Source organism: Lissotriton helveticus, chromosome 5_1 (genome assembly GCF_964261635.1).
Source record: "Lissotriton helveticus chromosome 5_1, aLisHel1.1, whole genome shotgun sequence".
NCBI lineage: Eukaryota > Metazoa > Chordata > Amphibia > Caudata > Salamandridae > Lissotriton > Lissotriton helveticus.
The window spans coordinates 2055142884-2055168326 of NC_136065.1; the positions used below are offsets into that span (position 1 = coordinate 2055142884).

The following is a 25443-nucleotide window of genomic DNA, read 5'->3' on the forward strand; positions in this document are numbered from 1 at the left end:
TTTCAATGTCGTGGTATGAATGATTTGTTTTCTCAGTCATTATTGTGTTTATCGTATATTGTATTGTGTTCAGTATTCTAGTCGAAATCATGCCTCTGTTCTCTAAGTTACGTCAGTTAAGAACTAGAAAAGGGCTGCTCGAGGAAGCAGTCCCTGTCCCGCCTAAGGACAGTCCAGGTCATTTTATGTATCATAAGCATGGCATAAGTGCCATATTATATCTAGACTTATGGGTAGAGTACACCAAGGAATTAGAAGAGAAATATAGGTGGCCTGTATCAGGCACATGGGATGCCGAGTGCATCATGCGAGTAGAAGAAGCATTATGGAAAAAGAAAGCCAGACAGTCACAGAGAGATGCCATCGAGTTATGGCGCAAAGAATCTCGTAAAAGAACCGAAAAAGAAATCAGAAAGTCAGAATTAAGTAGAGAATCCTCAGAAAGAGCCCAAGAAAGGGAATTAATCGAAATAGGTGAACGAGTTAAAGCCGAACAGTCAGACAGACAGAGGAATGCCCTTATTAAGGGTATGTACCCTCTTCTTGCCGAGGGCTTGCCAAAAGCAACCCCGGAGGCATCCAGTAATTTTCCGCCGCCACTAGTTCCGACCAAGCTACGTCACAAACCGACCGCAGCTGATATTTTTCTCTCGTCCTATTTGGACGACACAGTCCCAGAATATGCAAATCCTGCTCCGCCAGCTCCTGTAAATAATGTAATTTCTGTTCCTCCAGCCACCGGGGCACCTGTTACAGCACCTGTTACGGTACCCCCGGTCCATCATACAGTACAAGTACCTGCTACATCGGTCACTCTGCCAGCACGAAGAGTATCAGTCGACGATTCCAGTTTAGGGGCCGCGGGGGGAGGTCCTCCTGGTACCCCGCCGCCACAGAAACGTGTAATGTTAGTCGAGTTACATGAACGTGCGTTACAGCGTACGCCCAAACATCAGTCCGTTGCAGATATCAAGCGAGCTCTTACCGAATGCCGTTATGATCCAGTCCCAGGCGATGATAATATGGTCATATATTCATTGCGCGTAAGACGGGTGACCGAGTATTTGGACACCCTACCGAATATGAAAGAAGATCTAGACAGAATATATCGTTTCATCCGTACAGGAACAGACTCAGAAAGTATTGGCGAAGTTATGTCTCTAAGGAAAGCTGAGACCCAGCTCATGCTATTAAAGTTTCTAATTAATTGTCTAATAAGGGAACAAGATTATCCGACTAAAGATCCGACCGAAATGAGAGTTCTGACAAAATGGAGTGATCATATAGCCGAGGGAAGACACAAGACACTCAGTAGTATAGAGAGTATGTACAAGAAAATTCGTAAGGAAATAATAAGGTTACACGAGAAACGTAAAGCAGCACAAGTAAGCGAGAAAGAAAAATGACTCTTCTACTGAAGAGGTAGACGACGAGAATCCTTCCAGAATAGCGTATGTAGGTAGAACTAGACTTCCCGACCGACATTCACGTCTAGACTACAAGAAAACTGTTCCTTCTCCAGTACCAGAACAGTGTTCTCTAGAACAAGTATTTCAAGCTACCGATCACATTCTGAAATCACGAATCGGTTATAGTGAACTTAGTACTATGCATGAACAAGAACTAGCCCGATCAGCAGTCCGATGGGCTACTGATTCTACCACTTTTCCAGACGAAATAGTGGCACAAATGTTTCTGAAACTGCCCCCAGCCGAGCAGCGTCTGATGGGTATGTATATGATCCAGCACCTCATTACACTGTATGAGGGTCAGCATTCTGATCCAGGTCCGTTACATGATGTTCTGAACGAGCTACTCCAGTATAGATGGAAAGGTCTAGGTACCGATTTAATTAGTATCATTCTAGAACAACGCCACAAATACCGAACGTTTCTGAATCCGCATTTTGTTCACGTCTCACCTCCAGAAAGTAAACCGTTTTACATAGACAGACAGCATCCGTTACGAGAAGTACACCCAGTTAGGACTGCGGGGGGTGAAATGCAACGAGTATTTGTTTACACCCCGATTACAAAGATGGAACTCTTAGAGATGAAGAAGTTAATTCCCTGTCACGATAAAGATCCAGCAGGGTTCCACCGTGAATTAAAAGACATGCTCCGTATGGGAGAATACACGTATCCTGATATCATTAAAATGTTAAAGGTCCTGTTGCCTGCGGGCATATATGAAAAACTCAAGGAAAAGGAATGGGAGGTGGGAGAGAAAAAGATAGATTGGACAGCTCTAGAAGCTGAAGATAATACACGTATACCAGGTACCGGTCTAGGAGACAAATGTAAAGAATTACCTGAGCTATTGATACAAGTTTTGCCAAGATTACTAGCCACGAAAAAGGAAGATTGGGATGCAATCTCAGCCTGTAAACAGAAACCAGACGAAGATACTAGTGATTTTTATTCTAGATTCGAGAAATGTTTTATTATTAACAGTGGTTTGAAGACAAGTAGCGAGTCATACCCTCATCTTTTTGTTACTAAACTAGTCGAGAATTCAAGTCCACAAGTTAAAAATCGAGTTTTGAAAGTCGAAAGTACTTGGCAAGCTAATACCCCGTCCCAGATGTTACAGATGCTCCAGTATCACCAGAACAGAATCAGGGAAGAGCAAGATCATGAAAGGAGACGTATGAAAGACACGAAAATGAAAGTATTAGTTGCACAATCTGTTCCTCAAGACAGTCAGAAGAGGGGTCCGAATCAAGCCAGTCATCCTGCAGTTCCTGTGAAAGGGACCTGCAATTATTGTAAACAGCCAGGTCATTTTATAAACGAGTGTGCAGTTCTGAAACACAATATAGCTACCGGTAAGACTAAAGAAAGACCACGTCCGCCTAGACAAGAACAAGTTTTACCGACTTCTCAGTCACCACAGAATGCACAACAGACAGTTACAGTACCGCAGCCTATTGCTGCAACACAGCATGTTACACAGCAAATGTACCAGTATGCACAATCCGAGTATCCAGAGTATCAGCAGTATTCATGAAACAGCCTGGAGAGGGAGGTAGGCTTGCCTCTCATCGAGATACCTGTAGATCAAGAGGGTCCCTATGTTCAGAGCCAAGTATTAGGGAAAGACAGAAAGTTTCTGATTGATACAGGGGCAAGTAGGACTACCATCAGTCATGACGAGGTTCCAGGGGCTCCGCTCTCAGGCTCTAGAAATGTTTCCCTTGGATTTTCAGGAAAGCCAATAGTTAATGAAATTTCGAAACCCGTTTCTCTAGAAGTAGGTCCATTGTCTCGAACTACTGATTTGTTACTTACAAAGTCATGTCCAGAAAATTTGTTAGGCATTAAGACACTGAAAGAATTAGGTGCAGTTATTTGCTGCTCCCCAGAAGGAATACGTTTGTTTTTACGTGACTTTAAGGGTCACTATGTATTACGTGATTTTGATCCAAGATTACTAAATGTACCGCAGCATCTATGGGCGCAAGGTCCAACTGATGTAGGTTTTATGCAAATCACACCCCATCGTGTGACTCTCAAGCCAGGTGTAGTGTTACCACGAATCAGACAGTACAGATTGCCACCTGAGGCTGTAGCAGCCTTATCCAAAATTATTGACGAGCTCATTGCTCAAGGAGTGGTTGTAGAAACTGACTCCAATGTATGTAATTCTCCTATCATTCCAGTCATGAAACGTACTGATCCAAATGCACCTCCAGTATATCGACTAGTGATTGACCTTCGAGAACTTAATAAATGTATCATTCCCCAGTATCCAGTTGTCCCAGATATCTCTTCCCTATTGACAGCCATTGATTCCGAAGCCACATTTTTCACTGTCATAGACCTCAAGAACGCATTTTTCAGTGTTCCCATTCATCCAGACAGCCAGTTCCTTTTCGGATTCTGTTTAAATGGAAGGAGCTATAAATTCACACGAGCTCCTCAAGGTTTCACAGAAAGCCCTAGCATTTACAGTCAAGCACTCAAGAGACAACTAGACAATATTCACATGCCAACTGACACTGCCCTGCTCCAGTATGTCGATGATCTACTGATCACAGCCCGTTCTGAACGTGACTGCGAGCGAGCGTCACTTACAGTTCTGTATTTCCTAGCCGAGATGGGGCACAAGGTGTCCCCCTCGAAGCTTCAATTCTGTGTCCAGCAAGTGGTCTACTTAGGACACTTACTGTCCAAGAGGGGTAGGCAGTTGACACCTGACCGTATCCAGTTAATAGCGAGTCTTCCTCAGCCCAAGACCCAGAAAGAGGTACGAGCTTTTATCGGCCTCACTTCTTATTGCAGACAATGGATTCCTCAGTATGCATTTCTAGCCAAGCCACTGATTCAGTTAACGACACAGGAGGCAGCCGTATCGACTGCCCTCCCTTGGACCCAGGAACATACACTTGTTTTTAATGAATTAAAGAAAGCCTTATGTCAAGCACCTGTTCTAGCTACACCGAACTACAGTAAGCCTTTTACACTTTTTGTCACAGAACGTGATGGTACAGCATTATCTGTTCTCACACAAGATCAAGCAGGACAATACAAGCCTTGTGCTTATTTTTCGAGCACACTAGATCCAGTAGCCCAGGCTCTGCCTGCGTGCCTCAAGTCAGTTGCAGCCACAGCACTAGCTATCAGACAAAGTGATTCCATAGTGTTAGGACACTCCCTGACGGTACAAGTTCCACACTCCGTGGAAGTTCTTTTAAACCGAACCCAGACTCAGCACTTGACTATTGCGCGTTTAACAGGTTATGAATTGACACTGTTCCAGCCACACATAGAAATCAGACGCTGCAACGTTTTAAATCCTGCTACACTGTTACCGTCAGTTACCTCAAATCCTGCCACACATGACTGTGTGGAAGTAGTTAACACTATGACCAAGCCAAGACAAGACTTGACAGATATTCCATTACTAGATCCCGACCTGACACTTTATGTGGATGGTTCATGTAGGAGAACAAGTACAGGAGAACTAGTAGCCGCGTATGCAGTGACTACTGACACTGAAGTTATAGAGACACATCGTATTGACACCCTGTCCGCTCAAGCAGCAGAGCTAGTCGCTCTGACCCAAGCCTGCATACGTGCCAAGAACCTGAAAGTAAATATATACACAGATTCACGTTATGCATTCGGAGTCGTACACGACTTTGGAGTGCTCTGGCAAGAAAGAGGTTTTATGACTTCTCATGGAACCAAGATTCAGCATGGTCTCCTCATTCAAGCTCTGTTAGATGCAATACATTTACCGACAGCTATCGCTATCATGAAGTGCAAAGCACATACGAAAGTCACTGACATTATTTCCCAAGGTAATGATCTGGCAGATCGAACAGCCAAGCTCACAGCTCAGACACCAGACATTCCAGTTAACACGACACTGACACACACCCCAGAACAGACTACTTGTATGACAGTTAAGGACCCTACGCAAGATGTCATAGATATACAGTTACATGCTACTTCCGAAGAAATCAAGAAATGGTCCGAACAAGGAGGGGTCCAGACAGATCAGGGATGGTTGACGAAGGGAAAAGCCACATGGTTTCTCCCCGACTCAATGGTTCAAGTCATTATTAATACCGCACATAGTCCTGCACATTTAGGAGAAAAAGCCATGTTAGACAGTATCCAGAACATTTGGTTCAACAGGCATTTACGAGCTGCAGCCAAGCAGAAAGTCCGTACCTGTATGATATGTTGCCAGTTCAATCCAGGTAAAAGTGTCCCGGTGGAACAAGGGGGATTCCAGCCTCCTGACCACCCTTTTGAAGTCCTCCAAATGGATTATATTCAGATGGAGCGATGTCGAGGTTTCAAGTATGTCCTCGTAGTTGTATGCGCTTTGTCCAGGTGGACAGAGGCATATCCAGTCCCAGATTACACAGCCGCGACCACTGCCAAGCAGTTGGTTCGTGAATTCTTTCCCCGCTATGGACTCCCTAGGGTCGTGTATTCTGATAACGGCCAGCCATTTTCATCTGAACTAATGAAGCATGTGTCCCTTCTGTTAGGGTACCAGTGGAAGTTCCATTGTGTGCGCCATCCTGAAGCAGCGGGTCTCGTAGAGAGACATAACCAGACTCTGAAAATCCGCATTGCCAAAGTCTGTAAAGAGAAAGGTGTAGACTGGCTGGTAGCCCTGCCAGTCGCTCTATTTTATATGCGCATGGTCGCACATTCCAGATCAGGTCTGTCCCCGTACGAGGTCGTATTCGGCCGCCCCCCAAATATGTGGGGTACACCTAGACCCCGAAGTATTACAGATGTTTCCAGTAATATGCTGACAGATTACCTAGCTTCCTTGATGTCTGCCCTACACTCTTGTCGTTCACAGGTTGCCGCCGCATTTCCAGACAATACCGAAGTGAAACCGCATGAGGTCATTCCAGGCGACCTAGTCCTTGTAAGGAACTTTGATCGTTCAAGTCCGCTGGAGCCTCGTTGGAAGCAACCGAAACTTGTCCTTTTGACCACCCGCACGGCCGTGAAGTTGGAAGGCCGCAAGGGGTGGGTTCACCTGTCCCACGTCAAGAAATTCCATGGATGTCGCATAAAAACATTGGACTGTTCCATTTCTAAGGACTGCCTAAAAAGTGACTCTGAATCTAAAATTCCCCTGTTAGAGGAAACTCCGCAGCAGGAGTATAAAAAGAAACTCCGGTCTAGTAAAATAAGTCAGCCAGTTTAATTGTCTAAGTCCCCCTCGGGTGAAACGGTTAGACAGGTTTCTGACATGTATGAGATAGACCCCCATAGTGAGAGAGTCAGTCAAAACTCTATCAGATGTATCATTATTCTATGTTTTCTTATGTTTTTGAGTTTGATGATTACCTGCACACGTTATGCATTACATTTGTTTTCCAATTTCTCATGTAAATAAGTTTTCTAATGCTACAGTAGAGCACACATTTAGTGATCTGCCTCCTCACGAGCTATCCTATCGTCTTGCTATGAGAAATAATACATTTATTAGAATGTTACACTATTCACACCAGACCAGCAATGCCACTAATTGTTGGGTGTGTGGTCGACTCCCCCCTTTCCAGACACCGAAGGGAGTTTTGCCACTCTTTCCTTATCCGTTTTCACATAATGGTTCGTGTGGAGCATGGTCCACGTTAACGTCATCCACAACTGATATGTCCCTTCTGAATAGAACATGTTTTCCAGACAAGCAAGGTCTCACCCATAGAACCGGGTTAGATCTAGAAAATGAAGTATATGATTTAGGTAATTATTCCTCGAATTTCATGGTCCTGAATGTTCAGTCTGATACTACTCCAGATTTGCCTGCTATTTCAGTACTACCAGTCAAAGGCGAATTATGTGTCCGAAAGAATGGTTCCGCACATGTAGGACATAGTGATTGTACTACTACTGTCAAGTATAGTGACAGTGGGAAATCTATTTTCAAAGCCTCACGTCATTCTTATTTTGTTTGTGGTCAGACCGCATATGTTCGTCTGCCCCTTGATTGGGATGGAACATGTTACATTGCCTTCCTACTGCCACCAGTTTTTCTAGCCCCATCTGATTATCATAGAAACACACATCTAGTACACATTAGACATAGAAGGGAGATCGAGTCCCCAATTGTCGATCAAACTGAAACTGCTCTAGAACAGTATACAGACTTCAATAGAGGTTTCTTCTTCTTTATAGGACCTATCCAGAATAGTAAGCTAATCCGTAGGTTAACCAGAACCCTTGAAGCAGTAGTGAATGAGACTACTTCTGCTCTAGGTAACTTAACCGAAGAGCAATCTGCTATGAGATTTGTCGTGCTCCAAAATCGTCTCGTTCTTGACGTCATACTGGCCGATAGAGGAGGAGCATGTAGAGTCATCGGATCTAGTTGCTGCATTTTCATTCCTAATAACGCACCGTCTGTTTATTCAGCTATAACCAGACTTCATAAAATTGCCCATCAGTTACACCAGAATCCAGGCACCTGGACATGGTCCGGTTGGCTCTGGAGTATAATTTCTGCCTGGGGATGGAAAGTATTGTCATTCCTAGGTATAGCAGTAATGATCATATTCAGTTGCTGCCTCTGTTTACAATGTGGCCCTGCGATTTGCGGCATCTGTGCTACATCCTGTATTCCAAGTCCTAGTCCTAAGTCCCGTTCCAAGACAATTCGAGACGAGCAAATGATACTGTATGAAATGATAGATGGTATCATGAATATTGATGTTTCCTGATGGAAACGTAGTGACAAGGAGGGAATGTGGAAAAGTAAATGTTGCCATGTTCTGTGTCCCTACGTGTTCCCCATCCTATGTTATATGTGCATGATTAATATGCATATGTATTCCCTTATGATCGATTAAAGACGCAATTATAGTTGTGTCCAACTCTAGTATGCCAGTTTCCAGTTCTCGTGAAAGCTAAGAGTATTAGGCCTATGTAAACCTATGTTGCCACGTTTCACAGTATGCACGTTAATTCAGAATGAAGTCCCCGTTTCTAGGCCTCAAAAGGGCCCGGACACCAGATTCAGCTCCTATCTCCTGAACCCTCTCCGAGGAGCGATACAGCCCCCACCTGTATCCCTGACCCTTCACTTACTTCCTGCCTCACAGTGCCCGGCTCGGCCTGGCTCTGCCTGCCAGTCTGCCAAGAGTATGTTATGATTCTAGTTATCAGTCCAGCCCTCCTTCTCTGCATTCCTAAGCTACTGAATCGCATCAATAGTTTCAGTCATAGTCTAGCCTTTATGTCTCCATGTAAGAGAAATACTGTATTAATGGTCATCGAATATTCCTCGACCCGCACTACACGTAGAATAATGCATGCACCAGTCTTAGAGTCTGTTAGCCTTTGCCCTGATAACTCTTGGATTCTATCAACATGTTCTCTAAACACCAGATACCAGATAGGTTTTAGGTACATGTCGCTCTGACACTCCAGACTTTAGTCTCCTCTTCTAGTGCAGAAGTCATAGCCCCCAGTTCTCCCTGGTAACACGTCATTGCCAGTTTGCGCGCACTACTAGGTCAGAGGTCCCAGCTCCTCAGGTAGCCCCCTCCATGTTTCCGCCCCATTTATGACATATTCTGTTACGTTTACATCACATGTCTATGTATACGCCCTGTACACGCCTCTTGTTACACCCACTTTATGCCTTATCTTTCGCGACTGCTACGAACCCCGCCCACTGCTACGCCTACTGTATTGACTGTAATGCAATTGTTTTAGTATATATATGTTATGCACTGTTATTAAAGTTGCTCTAGCCATTCCAGATCCTGCCCCCGGCAGCTGCCATCCTATTCCCGTGCAGGTTGTCCTGTTCCTGTCCTTTATGCCTGTATTAAAACCTGCAAACTCCAGCTACCTCGAATCTTGACTCTTATTTATTGAGCTATCTGTTATTTGTATATCTAGTCAAAAATAGTACCGGTAATTAATTATTTATTTACCACAGGACAATGGCCTGTACCATTATCCTTCGGGCCTGGAAAGGAAGGAGAGGTAGAATTTTTCTCAGCATTCTCATCAGACCAAAGCATATGGCAGAGAGTTTGGTGGCTTGCTGATTGAAACTCCAATTGTTATCCAGCCAAACTCCCAAACTTTTGATCTGATCTTTTGGTTCTGGAGGGGCACCCATGCAAGTCGGCCAATCAATGGTGGTTCTGGGGACAACGGGTTTTCCCAAGAACATCAGCTCCGTTTTTTCCCCATTTAATTTTAAATGGGACAGGGCCATCCATTTTGTTATTGACTTGGAAGATATATGATTTGGGAGTACCAAAAAGTGCACACAAGATGTAAATGTGTCACCTAGAAGATGTCACAAGGCCCATGTCAGTCTGGCTTCAAAAGGATGCCACGGGTGCCTGAGATGATGAGCAGGATTTTGGTGATTGTGAATTTGAGTGAATCCATGTCTAAGACCTACAGATGTTTACCTGCATCAGGCACCATGTGTGTAAACTTCAGTCCTTTTAACCATTTTGATATGGATCTGGGTGTCATCTGCGTACAACAGTTAGTTTGCATCTCCAATACTCTTCTATCCTTTGAATGTATGTAGGAACTGAGTGAAGAGGAATGTGTGAGCGAGCAGTCACATTGTGACCACTAGGTTAGAGGAAATAGTTTCAATGGGTTGGGGGTCTTTGTTGCTCCTATCAAAGACAGCTAAGAGCGTTTGCAGAAAATTAAAGAGCATGTGATCCCAGATGTGAGGGGAGGTCAATGCTGGACAATTGATTGTGATGCTGGCTTATAATGTGGTAAACTCATACAATGACACAAACTCATTACAGAGATGGTTGAGCGGAATGCCAGCACAATGAGCCCTGATCTCTCTGTGTCCAGGGACTAAAGATCACTAATGAAACACTGTACAGCTGAAAGATTTTTGTTGTTGTGTGCATTCAGAGGGGATGTGGCTTAGCAGTACAGTCTGGCATGTCCTGTTTGAGGTAGAGTTAAGTCTCATTTGCATAAGATGGGTCCTCTTCTGCACTGCCTAATAGACCAATTTTCATCCCTCACATTTTGACTGTCTACATAGTGCTGGCATCATGTGTTTTTTGCTTGAACTCATAATAATACATTGCAAAGTGGCCCTGTTTGCAGTATGCGCATGCGGCCAAGTTGACCTGAGAGAAGAGCCTTTAAGCAGGAGGATTAGTAGAGTTGGGGATTGTGACCTTACATTTCTACTGCTTCAGCCTTAGAGAGGAAACTCAGTCCCTGTTCACCAGTTCATGCCCTGCCAAGTACCAAGTAAGCTTGTTTATACTTCAGAGCCCAGCTTCTAACAAATCAGTCATTCGCAGTTAGACTTACTCAACAAGTGCAGAGCTGGCACCTGATGGTGGTCTTCAGTCCTCATGAGAAGGCACTCCTCACAATCCCGGTAGAACTCCATATAGGTTTTTTTTTCTAGAAGAGAATAATTATTTTATGAGATCACAGACTTCAAATATGGAACACAACATAAACCACTACAGGCCCTGCTGTAATGAAGGTTTCCTGGTACACTTACTGAAGATGTTCAGCATGTCAGTGAGTGACCCATGAAGATGTAGAGGAGGTGAGCCAAGCTTAATGTCACTGAATGTGGGACTGATGATTCTATTTCTAGAGAGATCTATTTGGTGCTATTGAGTGTAGGGCCCATAAGGTTTTTGTACTTGGAGGACCCAGCTCAGTGTTAGTGAGCGTGGAACCTGTGATGGAGGACGCAACTAGAGGTCAGTTAATCTGTGAGGTGTGAGGGTATAGTAGTTAGTGTGGTGCTTCAGTGAATGATACATGAAGGTTGTAGTAATGGGAGAACTCAACTTGGTGTCAGTAAATAGAAGGCCCATTATGCTATAGAGCTCCACTTTGAGTCAGGGAATGTGACATACAAGGTGCTTTAAGGGTTAATTGGCCTCAGTGAGTATGAGACCCATCATGTTATGAAAACCCTCATGCTAATAAATCTACATTTGGTGTCAGGGAATATGAAACCCAAGATGCTATAGAGCACATCTTGGTGTCAGTGAGACCCCTAATGCTTTAGAACTCCCTTTTGTCATTCAGTCTGACTCCCATGATACATGAGATACATGAGAGCTCAGCATGAGGTCAGTGATCTGTGGTAGTGGAGACCGAAGATTGATATCAGCTAGAGAGGAGTCAGTTAGACAGTAATGCATGCGAGCTCTGCTTGGGGTGAGTGAGTGAGAGACTCATGATACTTTGGTGCTAAGGGATCAGCTTGGGGTCAGGGAGATAGGGGCTCATGGTACTTTAGTACTGGAGGGCTCAGATGTCAGAAAATGAGTGGCTCATAATACTTAGTTCTGGAGCGCTCCGTTTGATTTCAGCGAGTGAGAGGCTCATGACGCTTTAGTACTGGAGAGCTCAGCTTTGAGGACAGTGAGAGAGAAGCTCATGATGCGTTAGTGCTGGAGAGTTCATCTATGGGGACAATAAATGAGAAGCTGACGATACCTTAGTACTGGAGAGCTCTGCTTAGGGTGAGTGAGTGAGGGAGGGACTCAGGATACAGTAGTACTGTAGGGTTCAGTTTGCTTTCAGTGACTGGGAGGCTTGTTATACCTTAGTACTGGAGTGTTAACCTTGCTTTCAGTGAGTGAGAGGCTCTTGATACTGTAGTACTGGAGGGTTCCGTTTGTTTTCAGTAAGTGGGAGGGTGGTGTACTGTAGTACTGGAGAGCTCTGCATTGGGGGCACAGTAAGTGAGAGGCTCATGATACTTTAGTACTGCAGGGTTCACTTTGCTTTCAGTGAGTGAGAGGCTCTTGATGCTGTAGTACTAGATTGTTCCGCAGGGGGCTATGAAGGATGAAGCAAATGTCAGCGCTAGAGAAAGATCCATGTGATGTTCATGTGTTTATACTACTGCAAGAGTGTATGTAGCCTGATGTTAATGACCATAGGACCCATGAATTTGTGTGTCTGCGAGATCTTTGTGTTAGCAAGTGTGGGGCCCAGGAGGGTGCAGTCTAGGGTTCTAAACCTGGTATCCATGCATGTGGACTCAAGGAAGCAGACTTTCTGGAAGATCCCTGCCAGATTGTGGCATCAGTGAGTGTGGGACTAATTTAGTTGCAGTTCTGGCACTCCTCGGCAAGATTTGAATGCAGTGCCAAGACATTTAATCAGTAGGACTGTGAGATCTTATATTGGTGTCAGTGAAGATGGAGCCTAAGACACTGCAATTCAAGAAGAGCATGTTGAGATCCCTCCTTGGTGTCCTTGAGTGTGGACCCTCTGGTTTTGAAAAAGCCTTGAACTTGGATGCAATGTATGCAGTCTGTAGATCATTGCAGTAATGAAGTGCTCACCTTTTCCAGTGATAATGGTATGTCCTTTAACCTCCACGTCTTCCTCGGCGCAGCTAAAACTGCATTAAATGAAGAGGAACAGAATACTTAAGGATCACTTCCAAGCAACCCACAGCCACATCATAATGCTTTTACATTTGATGATTGCCAAACTTGCACCACCTGTTGTTGGGATTGGATGCAGCTGTTTCAGATGCCTTCTAAAATTAAATGTGCCCCTTTGATAGTTTTAAAAACTTTTAACACTCAATTACATCTTGAATATACTTTGTGGTTTATATGCTGCTTTTTAGTGGGATGTTGACGTTATAATCCAAAAAGCTAAAAGGTCACTGATGTTTGCTACTTATAAGTTCCCCTGTGGTCTGGAGACTGCTCATTTAATTTGTAGGTGCAACAGTGGCCTATTCACCCTGACCTCAAGAAAGAGAGAAGACAGAAAACAGCACAACTGCACAGCAGAGCAGAAGAGATTATCACTAAATTAGCCTGGTTTTAATGGCTTCTCTGAAAGGATGGGGATGTTCCAAGTTATTGTATGTGGAAGTGTGGTGTGGTGTAGTATGGAGAGGAGAGGAGGAGATGAAAAAATAAATGTTGGTTTTTGATAGAATGATAGTAAATGGATTGTGGTTTGATGAATAATGAACCGTGCTAATAAAGAATGTGGGGAACAACTGGCATGGATACTAGGAGCCAGTGCAGGCTGATGTGAAGTGACTGCTTCTTCTTAGACCCAAACTTTGCGAATTTGAATGAGCTTGTTGTAAGTATTGGAAAAAGTTAGAAAAGTGCCCTCTGTAGTCACTGCAGTTATTAGATTCTCTTCATTTTCCCATGAAGCGTCATGGGATAACTCAAAACTGTCAACATTGCACAGAGGGGTGAAAAAGTGGATGGTGTCAGTGGAAATGCATGAGTACCAGCAGTAGGTTAAGGAGTGTTTCTCAGTTGTACTACTAGTGCGCATACATTTTCTCAGCACCTCATGGCTGGGGATACCAGAATCAATATAACAGGTAGTATTTCCACATATCCACACTTTATGTTGTTGCTGTCTCCCTCCGCTCATTCAAATTTATGGGCTCCCGGGCTTGAACAGATTGTGACGGTGGCCCCTGGAGATTTCAACTGAACAGAAATTGACATTGGCATCTGTAAACACTGTGATGATTGGCAGAAACCAGACCGACAGTAGAGAGACCTTCCGCGGTACCTAGTGTGGTCGACAGTGGTGTAACATAGGACCCCGCAGCCCCCACAATATAGGGGGGCCCCAAGCAAAGAACCCTGGCCTGATAGCTCCTGATTAAGTACGGAGGGGACCCCTCCACATAACTTGCATGGGGGCCCCCTCAAGTTTGTTACGCCACGGTCAGTCAGCTGTAAATCCCCATTAGCCAACGTTTAAAGTGTTCCTCTATACTCTGGGGCTGATTCACAGTACTAATATGAAACAAAATCCTCAATTACTACTTTTGATATTCACAGAGACATTTACTAGTAGTAAAGTTAGGATTTTGTTTTAAATTAAACTTAAGTTAAGTTAGGATTTTGTCTTAAAACCAAAATTTAAGACAACCTTAAGTTTAAGACAAAATCCTAACATAAGACAAAGTACTAATTTAAGACAAAATCTTAACTTTACTACTACTAAACACCTTCTGTGAATACCAAAAGTAGTAAGTTTAGGATTTTGTCTCTGATTAGTTCTGTGAATCAGCCCCATTGTTACCACTGATATAGTCAACCCCACACATCATGTGATCCAAACTCCAGCCATTGGCGTAGAGAGATTCAGAGTACAGTTCAGAGGCTCCACAGTTCAGGTTTACATAGCACAAACAAGGCTGGTCTTCTAAAAGATACCAAGGTTGGAGGACTCTAGTTACTCTTACGTAACATTGTCTTCACTAGCATTAGATCTAGTATAGAGTTAAATGCTTGCATTAAAAAAGTAGTAAAAAGAAACAACGGAAAATGAGAATTAGGCACACCTTACGCAAAAGGTTACGAAGGGATGCTGTTTACCTGCAATCTGTGCTCTAGCCTTTACATCTAGACACCAATGCTTAGTATGGGAGTGTGTTGTCCTCCAGGTCACTACCCTGCAGATATCTTTGAAAGGTGTTAGGTGAAGAGAGTTGTTTTGTGACAACTCTGGTAGACTGGGTATTGACCCCGCCAGGAAATGGTGTGCCCACTTGGGTGTAGGCTAAAGTGATACAGCAAACAATCCATCTTGCCAATCCTGCATTGAGATAGCTATGCCTATGATAGCTAAGCCACACAAGATGAAGAGTTGGTTGAACTGGCATTCCTAAGTAATTTCAACCATCTTCTAATGTCCAGACAGTGTAATAATCGTTCAATTCACGATAGATGTCTGCAGGAAAAAATGAGCTAGATCTATGTTTAGTTTAGATGGAAGTAGGGAGGTTCAGTAAGAATATGCCTTTGATTGGTCCTTAAAACTACATTGTCCTTATAGAAACATAAAAAAAGTATTTGTTGGAGAAACTGGTATCTCACTAATTCTAGCCCCTCCTTTGTATGAAGAGGCTGCTTGACGATGAACATCTCCAGCCCTTTTATAGCCTTTGTTGGTCTTCAATACCGGGATCAGGGAACAGCTGAGGGTTGTCATTTGCAAGAGGAGTTGAGGTACTTCAGATGGTGGAATGGTGGACAGTAGCATTCAGGGTTGGAAGCCAAAGGTGCATAAGAAAGAGGAAGGGCCCATGAAACTGTGAAAAGAATTGTTGAATGCAAAGATTACCAATCGTGGGATTAAGCAGCAACATTGTGTAGGATGATTTACCAAGATCATCTTGTAGTTTAATCATGTCCTGGGCCATAGTCCCCTGAGATCCATGCCCAACATGTAGGGTGCCTGGTAAATTGTTATATTGGGTTGAAGGAGATGGTTTCGCAGAGAGTTCCATCCCTCCCAGCCATTCTCAGACAACTGGATATCACAGTAATAGTAGAAAAAGTAAGGAGGCCCCCTTTCTGGGTTTGTTTGGGACCAGGGGAAATAAGCAGAGAAACAGATAATGTCCCGCAATGCAAGCAATGAGCTATCCTATGTGTTCAAAGGCATTATACTTCTAAAAAGTAAGTGTCATGAATTTTAGGAATATCAACCTGATGATATTATGCTAGTTACGGGAGAGGCAAATAGTGCTGATGTTGCTAAAGGTCAAAGAGTACATGCAAGACCGACACAATTATGCAATACGAACAAAAAGGCTGTTGTCAAGAGTTTAAAACATACATATATATTTTTATTACATACAGCTGTGTAGTCAGTTTGGTATATTTAATGCGTGAAAAACATGAATGTATACAAATCACAATATTTGACAATCAATACAAGATTTCTAAACTAAATAAAACAAGAATCAAGGAAACAAATGTCGACACGGCGTTTTGGCTTTTTTCAAATACAAACGCCTTCTTCAGGACAGATTCTTGAACATAAAACCAAAATTTATGGACTCAGTTGTGTACTGGAGTTTTGTACTGCCACCGGATCCCTGTCTGAATATATGGATCTGCGGGCGTTTAATCGATATTTTAATGACTTAAAAAGAAAGGTGCACACACTGTCCGGGGAGCCACCGGTCATGGAGTTAGTGGTCTAGGCTTTTCTTCTAATCATCCATGGCCCACTTTTTTTTTTTTTTTGTACTTTATTTTTCATGTTTTTCAGTTTTCATATCCAGCACAGTAAATCCAGCAAGGTACAAACTTACAGCGTAATCGCTCTTAGCCATGAGTAATCCTCTGAATAATTTTAACAATCGGCTAGTTGCATAACAGTAACGCGGATAGTGGAGGCCCGTATCTGCCCCTCGTGTACTCACTGTACAGCTACACATCGCATAAACCTTATCAAACTCTATGGAAACTCCTTTAACCCCCCTCTCCCCCACCCTATTCTAACCCCAACACCCCCCCCCCCCCCCCCACACTCCCCCTCCCGCTGCCGGGTCCGGAAAAAAACCTTTGTGTGTTCTGTTTACCTAATCTTGGTCAAAAAGTAAATTAAAGGGTGTAAAATAGGATCTATGCCCTCCGCTTCCTATAAGGGGTCACCATGTGTCACTTCGCCCAGAGACTGAGCCTCTCCCCGCCCTGAGTCTCCCAATTCCGAGATAGTTTGCGTCAAAGGGGTATCCAATCCCACCAATTCTTGAAACATCACCCCCCAGGCCTGTAGGACCTCAGGTAGCTTCCCATCCTTCCTTGTGTGCCTCATGTGCTCTTCTTCTGCCAGCGCCCATTCCCTCAGATCTGTCTTCCATTTCAGCAGTGTCTGACCCTGTGGGGACAACCAATGATTAGCAATACGGCGACGGGCTGGAACCAGGCCTAGTATCAAAAACCGTCTGCTCACCCTTCGCTTGGGGTCCCGGGGGATTAAACCTAGGAGGCAGGGGCGTGGGTCCAAATCTATTACCCATCCCGACACCTTCGCCAAGACCTCCAGAGCCAACACCCAATATGATTGGAGGACCGGGCACGCCCAGACCATATGCACAAAGTCCGCCAAGGGGTTGCGACATTTCGGGCAATGGGCATCCCTGGTATTGTCTATGGTCTGGAGGCGCTTAGGGGAGAGGTAGGTCATGTGTATAATATTATATTGGATATGTTTAAAGCGGTTGCTCACTGACACCTTCCTCACACTCATGTATTTTTTCCCATTCACGGGGAGTAATCTCCTGTGGACACGCACGCTGCCATCTACCCTCTATCGCCAAGGGCCGCAGAGCCCTGTATAAGTGAGTCACGAACTTCCGACCCTCCGCCATGGCCAACATAGTGACCAAAGTACGGGTGTGCGCCGGGGCATCTGGGAACGTGGGCCATAGTTGCTGCGCAGTCGGCGCCATTTTAGCATATTGAAGAAATTGTCCTGGACCAAGCTCAAAGGTGCTAACCGCCTCCTGATAAGTGATACATTTATCGTTTGGGTACAGATCCACCAGCATCAAGCACCCTCCCTCTACCCATTTGTCTGTAGACATGACCCGCGCAATCCGGGCAAAGGATGGCACCAACCACAGATCCAAGTCAGGGGCGAATGGCTTGTTATGGATGAGGCGTCTCACCACCCGATCCCAGACTGTGGCCACCAACCGTGCCAGCGGGGGGGGGGGAATGATCTCGCCACCCTCCTACCTGCCAAAGCAGCACTCCCAGTTGCCCATTCCCGTAAGTTCTTGCCAGCAAGGACCGTTCCCAAGAGGGGTCCACATCTAACCAGGCGATCGCGTGTTGCAGTTGTGAGGCGAAATAATACAGCTCCAGGTCGGGGACTTCCAGACCGCCAGCGGCCCCACCTGCGTTTCAGGACCTCCAAACTCACTCTGCATCTCTTCCCATTCCATAGTAGAAGGATTAGGAGGGAATCCAATTCCCGAAAAACCCGGTGTGGTATCTCGTAAAAGGACCCCTGCATAGTGTATAGACAGCGCGGGAGGACCACCATCTTAATTAAGGCAATCTTCCCCATCCGGGAGAGCTGGAGGGTGTTCCAGAAGGTGACGCTCCCCTGCAGGTCCCGTATGATCCGTCCCATATTATGTTGGAAGAAAGCGGCCGAATTACGACCAATCCAGATTCCTAAATAGCGAAGAGTATCGTCTACCCATGGGAGTGCTATCTCTGGACGCGGGACCCCCCCCCCCCATTTCGCCTGCTCTCCAATCGCATAAAGCTGGGATTTCGCTTTATTTACCGCTAGGCCAGAAGCGGCCGTAAAGTTCATTAATGCGGCCATGAAGATCGGCAGTGACTGCGTCGGCTGGCTCAGATAGATCAGTGCGTCGTCCGCATACAAGGACACCACGTGCTCCACCGCCCCCACTCGAATACCCCGGCCCCCAAGCACCGCAGGGAGATAGCATGCCAACGGCTCCATCGCCAGGGCGAAGAGCAGGGGGGAGAGTGGGCACCCCTGACGCGTTCCCCTCGATATAGGTATCTCATCCGAGATACATCGACCTGTGCAGACTCTGGCCACGGGTCTGGCATAGAGCAGCTGAACCCATCTTACAAATCCTTCCCCCAGTCCCAGTTTTAAAAGCACCTTCCAGAGGTAGGTCCAGCGGATCGAGTCGAACGCTTGTTCGATATCCAGAAATACCAGCGTGCTTTGTCCGGCCCGTCCCTCCAATGTATGCATGACGTGAGCCAGGCGGCGGATGTTCCGCAGGGTTTTTTCGGCCCGGAATGAACCCTGATTGGTCGTCATTGACCAGGCGATGGAGATAGGGAAGGAGTCTAGAGGCCAACACCTGGCTGATAACTTTTAAATCCACATTCAACATGGATATGGGTCTATAGGATCCCGGGAGAAGCGGATCCTTCCCTGGCTTGGGGATCATAACTATTGTCGCTGCTCGCATGGAGTCCGGGAGCAGAACCCAATCATAGGCCTCCATTGCCACTTCTAGGAGTTTCGGGACCAAAACACCCATGAACTCTTTTTATAGTGTTCGGCCGCGAGTCCGTCCATCCCAGGGGATTTTGCCGTCTGCAGATGGGCAATCGCGGCACGCAATTCCTCCTCCTGGAGTGGCCCTCACAGTTCCTCTTGTCTATCCGCATCGATGCTGGGCAGTTGTATCACCTCGAGGTACCTGTCCATGTCCTCGGCATCTGTCAAGGGCTGGGAGTCCGAGTATATTTTATCTAGGTGGGATCGGAACCCTTCATTAATCGCCTGCTGGGTATACACCATCAGGCCTACTTCATTTTGCAGCGCCAGGATCGGGTGGGGTTGGGTTTCCGCTCGAATCAAGCGCGCCAATAGTCTCCCAGCCTTGTCGCCCTTTGCGTACCATTTCTCCCTGCTAGCTGTCCTATTAAATTTGCCAAGGGAGGCCCAAGTGTCCCCTAACTGTTGTCGCGTGGCCGTCCATTCGGCCGCTTCTCTTTATCTGTAGGGAAGTCCCTTTCCAACTCTGCTAATCGGTCCTCGTGTCTTCGGAGTTCCCCTTCCAGTACCCGTTTAACCCCTACTTCCGTGGACAGGCAAGTTCCCCGGATGACCACTTTCATGGCATCCAATTCAGTCGCCCTTGTACTAGCTGACCCCCAATTCACCGCTAGATATGCCTCGAGTCCTTGCAAAATAGCCTCCTTATAAGTGGGATCACCGAGGGCCTCCGTGTTGTCTCCAAAGCGGGATCTTGGGTCGAGGACCACCCACCAAGTATGTAAGCAAGAGCGGGGAGTGATCAGACCGGTAATGCGCCAAATAGTGGATCTTTTCTACCCGGTCGATGACCATACCCTGAAGAAAGAAATAATCTAACCTACTGTGAGTGTTGTCAGCTGGCGTGTAACACGAGTACACCCGGTGAGCAGGGTTGTGGTGCCTCCAAACATCTATCAGATCATAACTATTGAGCATCTGGGTCAATGCTTCTCTCAGTTTGGGCTTGGCGTCTAACTTTGGGGGCATCTGTCTAAATCTCCATCAAGTGCACAGTTAAAATCCCATGCTATAAGGAGCTCCATGTCAGGGTCTACATCCAGTTGTCCCAGCACTCAACCCAAAAACTCTCCATAATCCGTGTTCGGGGCGTACAAGTTCACCAAGCATACACTACGTCCATCCTGGGTACCCACCACTATAACAAACCTGCCCTCTGGGTCCAGTTTAGAGTGAATGGCTTTAAAGGGAACCCCCGAAGCCACCCAAATCAGGACCCCTCTAGCAAACCCGGAATAAGATGTGGCAAAAAACTGTCCACCCCATCTACGCTGGACATACTTAAGGCAATCCCCCCAGAGGTGCGTTTCCTGGAGGAAAGCAAAACTGACACCGTACCGACGGAGATAGGTGGCCACCCTGATCCGCTTAACCCTGTTATTGAGCCCTCTAACATTCCATGTTAGTAGTTTGTATTTGCATGTATCACCTGTCATGTTTTTAGCACCTTCCGACATTGCATCCCCCACCTGGTGCCCTTTGGCACCCCCTCCACATTGCAACTTGACCTCTCACTAGGCAAACAACATAAACTTTGCAAAGCAAAATTAGAAATGGACCCGGCAGCTACCCTCCCCAAATCAAAACAGGAACCCTCAACCTCTCCCACCCACAGGCGGTAGTACCGCATCCCCCAATCCAGGCCTGGTTGGGAGACCTCGAACCCCGCCCAAAAAACGCTCCCCCCCCCCTCAGAACCTCCCTGCCAACCTACAGTTAATGAATAAACGTTATGCAAAACAAAATAATACGTAGTAGTCCAGAAAAATCCCTTCCCTGCCAGGCCGAGGCCTAGCCGACCACGGCAGCACTCTCCAGTCGGCTTTGTAAACTGAGATTGGCACAATAATACAATCCCTGCGATAATCCGGTGCCCAGACCCCCCCCTCACCATTATGCTCCTATTTCTCCAGGGAACAACCCCATTTCCAACTCGTCTGGCCATACAGATCCCCCAGATTAAAGCGTGGAGATACTCAGTGTCCAAGACCCTCCTTGGTCCATACGAACCCTCAGGTTTACCAGTCAGTTGTCCTGTGCAGGCGTATCAGCTGGGCCGGCGGCACCCCCCGTGTCCGATTGCGTTTCCTGCACCAAACACAGTGGGGAAAACTGGTTCTGGGTTGGGATCGTCTCAAGTTCCGCCCGGAGGGTGCCATCTGGGCCCACCGTTATACGACCAGACTCAGCGATGGCAGGCCCTCCCTGAGCATTAGCAGATTGAACTGTCTTGTAATTCCGTTATTATGTTGTTTTTATTTGTTTCACCTCCTGCGTCGGCCTGTTTTTACACACCCGACGGGGCGGGGGGGGGGAGTGGATGGAACGACAGCAGCCCCCCAGATCCCCCGGACTCAGCCAGCCCCCTAGTCTTCTCTGGTCTCCGCAATGTCCCAGGAGTCTACAGGCCGCAGCCGCCCGGTCTCACTCACACCCTCAAGTTGGGTCCAGCGCGTCTCAACTGCCAGTCGCCCCTCGTCCTCTTCAGCCGCCCAAACTGCCTCCTCGAGGATTGTGGCCTACCTCGTCTCTGTCCGCCGGGGGGGGGGCCCGCCCATTCGACTTTAAGAAATCAGAATCTTCTTCTGACGGGTGATATTTCTTAAGAATTCTCACTGGTGCAGTCTTGAGCGTGGCTGGCGTAAGAAAAATGTCCATAACTGGTTTCAGCAGCCCCGGCACCAGAGGCAGTAATGGACGAGAGGACGTCTTTTGATTCAGTGTTTTGAAAATGACTGAAGAGGTTCTTTGGTGAACCGGCATGGGAATGTTTAGCTTGGAAGCACCCCTGGCAAGCACGTCATGGAAAGTGCTCACGTCATCCACCGGAGATATCCTCTGTGGTGGGCAATCCTTAAGGGTGGGCGAATAGTCTCTCTTTGAGGAGTACGTTGAGCAGGTCGATGGAGTTGGTGATCTGTGTCTTCTACTTTTGATGCACGATCTTGACCTCCTCCTAGGCTCTGGTGCAGGGGAAGAAGTACGAGCTCTTCCTCTAGGAGGTGACAAATCTACATCTTGGGCTAGGCCAGCTCGCGGAGACCTGTGAGCCGGACTGGGTTCCCTTCTAGACTCCATAGGACATGTACGATCAGCCCAATGATGTAGTGGTTGCAACCATCTGGGGGAAAGATGGACAGATGTAGGCCTCTGTGCTCTATGAGGGGAACAAGATGGAGACCGTGTAACTACCTGGCGAGCTTCTGCAGCATGGTGAAAACCAGAGTGTGAAACCTGGCTACTCGAAGATGAGATAACCACTTTCGGAGTACGAGACCTGGAGATGGAATGGCGTGAACCTGCTCTCGAAGTCGATGAAGGAGACGGAGATAGGCTTGCTGGGACTGACACCGACGAAGACCTCTGTCTCGACGTCGCTTGCAATGCAGATCTTTGTCTTGACGCTGATCTTGAATGCGTGTGTCCCCGCGTTGATTGTCTGGATGGAGACCTGTGCCTCGACCTCAACCCCGATCTTCTATCCTTTCGACTTCGGCAGCAACAGAGGATTGTGCCTCGACGTCTATCTTCTCAGTGACGGAGACTCCTGCCTCGACGTCGGTCGTGCTCTCTTCGACGGGGCACTGTGCCTCGATGTCGAATGATGCCTCGACGGAGACCTCTGCCTCAACGGAGACCGTGCTTGTTTTGATGGAGGGCTGTCTCTCGACGTCTAACTTCTACGCTTCGACAGAGGGCTTCCCTCGACGTCGAGCTCCTTACCTTCAACGGAGGGATGTGCCTCCACATTGGCAATAGTACAGACGGAGACTGGTGTCTCGACGTCGAGTGTCTTGCTGGCAGTGACGGAGGGGACTGCCTCAACGTCGACGATGGAACATCAGTTGATCTCTGTCTTGACGGCGATCTACGCTGAGACCTCGACGTGGACTGTAGAGTTCACGGTGGAGGATCTTCTCTCGACTCCGGACGCTGATCCAACGCCTACAGAGACTTGGCCTTGAAAGTTGAAGAGCGGCGCTAATGCGCCCGGTCCCTCGACGACGATCCCGCTGCCGGAGTCTTCGGCGTCGAGTCTGACGCAGAAGGAGACCATACCGGGACCTTGCTCCTTGATGTCGAAGGCGCCCTTTTCTTGGTCTTTACAGGCGACCTACCTCTTTCTGAGAGGCTATAAAGACTGTTTCTCTCCATGTCTTTTAGAGTTCTTTTAGACAGCTTCCTGCAGTGAAGACAGGAGGTTGGGGAGTGAGAATCCGGAAGACAGAGAATACACCCCTCATGTGTGTCTGTCTTGGCCTTCTTCTTACCACAGGCAGGGCAAGGGTCGAATAAAGAAGGCATTTCTGACAAAAAAGAGTACTTCTGCCACAAAAAAATGGGTTAACCTGTACTCAGATGTCCAAAGACGTCGAGTGAAGTCAAGAAAACCCCCAAAAATCTGATTATTTTTTACAGAAAAGCCAAAAATGTATAGAGCTGTGAATCCAGAGTCCTGACAGAAGGAGCCAGAAAGAACAACTGACCTAACTGTCACCCCTGAGGCATGATGGAAAGCTGGGGGTCATGGCTGCCTTAAAGGCACGGTGCCAGTTTTTATGGTTGAAAATGCTTTCATTTTCCATGCTATTGTTTGCAATGCAGCCTGTAGGCTAACAATGTTTAAGTATTTGCAAGTCTTTTTCTTTGTTTTTAATGAGTAAACTCCTCATAAATAGCAGAGTTCAAGTGCTACATGCCCTCTTGTGTTTTTATGTATTGGCAAAGACACTCTTTATGTTTGCAATTACATTGTTTAGCCTCCATTTGGGGGCTGCATTAGTATGGGAAAAAATGATATATGTATGTATGTGTGTGTGTGTGTATATATATATCTATATTTATATATATATAGATATATATATACACACATCTATGTGTATATATATATATATATCCATACTAATATTATAAAGAGAGAGCCCAAACCTTTGAGGCGGGTAATCTAAGGAACCACAGCACCAATCACAACACCCAATACGGCGTTGGAAAGGGCAGTTGCAGCAGAAGGACATAGGCTATGTAAATGTAAATGTATTTCGATTTATATAGCGCACGAATCACCCAGGGGTCTCAAGGCGCTTGCTTAGGGAACCCGTCCTGGTATTCCCCTGTGAGATACCCCGGCAGGGTATCCACAAGGTGAAAGCCAGGCATCCCGCCGCGAGGGGGCGTAGTGGAGATTAAGCAAGCTATTGCCCAGAGTCGCAGAGTGTGACCCCGTGAGTTGAGTAGGCACCGGAGCGAGAATTGTCGAGTCCGTGGAATTTTGAGCCCGAGACCCGCCGAGGCGGGGAATCGAACCCTGGTCCACGGCCGATCTCAGCTTCCGGGTCTGCCGCCTCTAACCACTGAGCCACGCTATGCAGACGGCCACCATATATTATATATTTTTTTATTTTTTTTTGCAGAGTTTTATATAGCGCGAACTTGACCCAAACTGAATCGGTTATCAGAGCGCTTTACAGATCGCCAGTTACGTTACATGAGGACACATATATTTTTGTTAGGCACGGGGAGATTAAGTGATTTGCCCAGGATCACAGGATGTTTGGCGTCGTTACTAAGACTCGACCGCAGATCCCCAGGTCCGAGGTCGAGCGCCTTAGCCGTTAGGCCAACTCCTCTATACATTTAAAAGGTAAAAGAACCGTTCCAGCAAAGTAATCCCTGTGGGCGTGTCTGCGTTGTTCTGTGGGCGTGGGCGTGACTAACGCTGGGGGCGTGTGGTACGGCCATCACATCGTGGGCTGGGGGCGTGAAAAACGCTGGGGGCGTGTGTCCGCCCTCCATGCCATGTGAGTCGTACATACAAGCGCCAATTGCGTTGCTACGCAGCATCAAGGGGCTCGCTGCGGGCGGGACACGCTGGCGGCGTGAGAAACGCTGGGGGCATGTGTCCGGCCTTCATGCCATGTGAACGCAATTGCGCCGCATCAAGGGGCAAGCTGGGGGCGTGAGAAACGCTGGGGGTGTGTGCTACATTCCGCCCTTCATGCCATGTGGGTCGTACATTAATCAGAAGATAGTCTGCTGTGGCCGTGTGCTAGGGGCTTGACAAACTCGTTCACCTGGAGGCCTGGTAAATAACGTTACTGCAGCCTCTCCTGCGCTCTGT

General features: G+C 46.7%; 1 protein-coding gene and 1 long non-coding RNA gene across 2 annotated transcripts in view; one reads left to right on the plus strand and one right to left on the minus strand.

The window, feature by feature from the left end:
• LOC144756279 (uncharacterized) overlaps window positions 1-25443 on the plus strand; it is a 385761-nt gene that overhangs the window by 180772 nt on the left and 179546 nt on the right. The gene's annotated exons all lie outside the window — the stretch shown is intronic.
• LOC144756278 (uncharacterized) overlaps window positions 1-25443 on the minus strand; it is a 411513-nt gene that overhangs the window by 164036 nt on the left and 222034 nt on the right. Inside the window, exons 8-9 of the mRNA XM_078645939.1 lie at window positions 12815-12873; window positions 10803-10898 (exon numbers count right to left, since the gene is read on the minus strand). Coding sequence (XP_078502065.1) covers window positions 10803-10898; window positions 12815-12873 — 155 coding nt within the window. The remainder of the gene's footprint in view (window positions 1-10802; window positions 10899-12814; window positions 12874-25443) is intronic.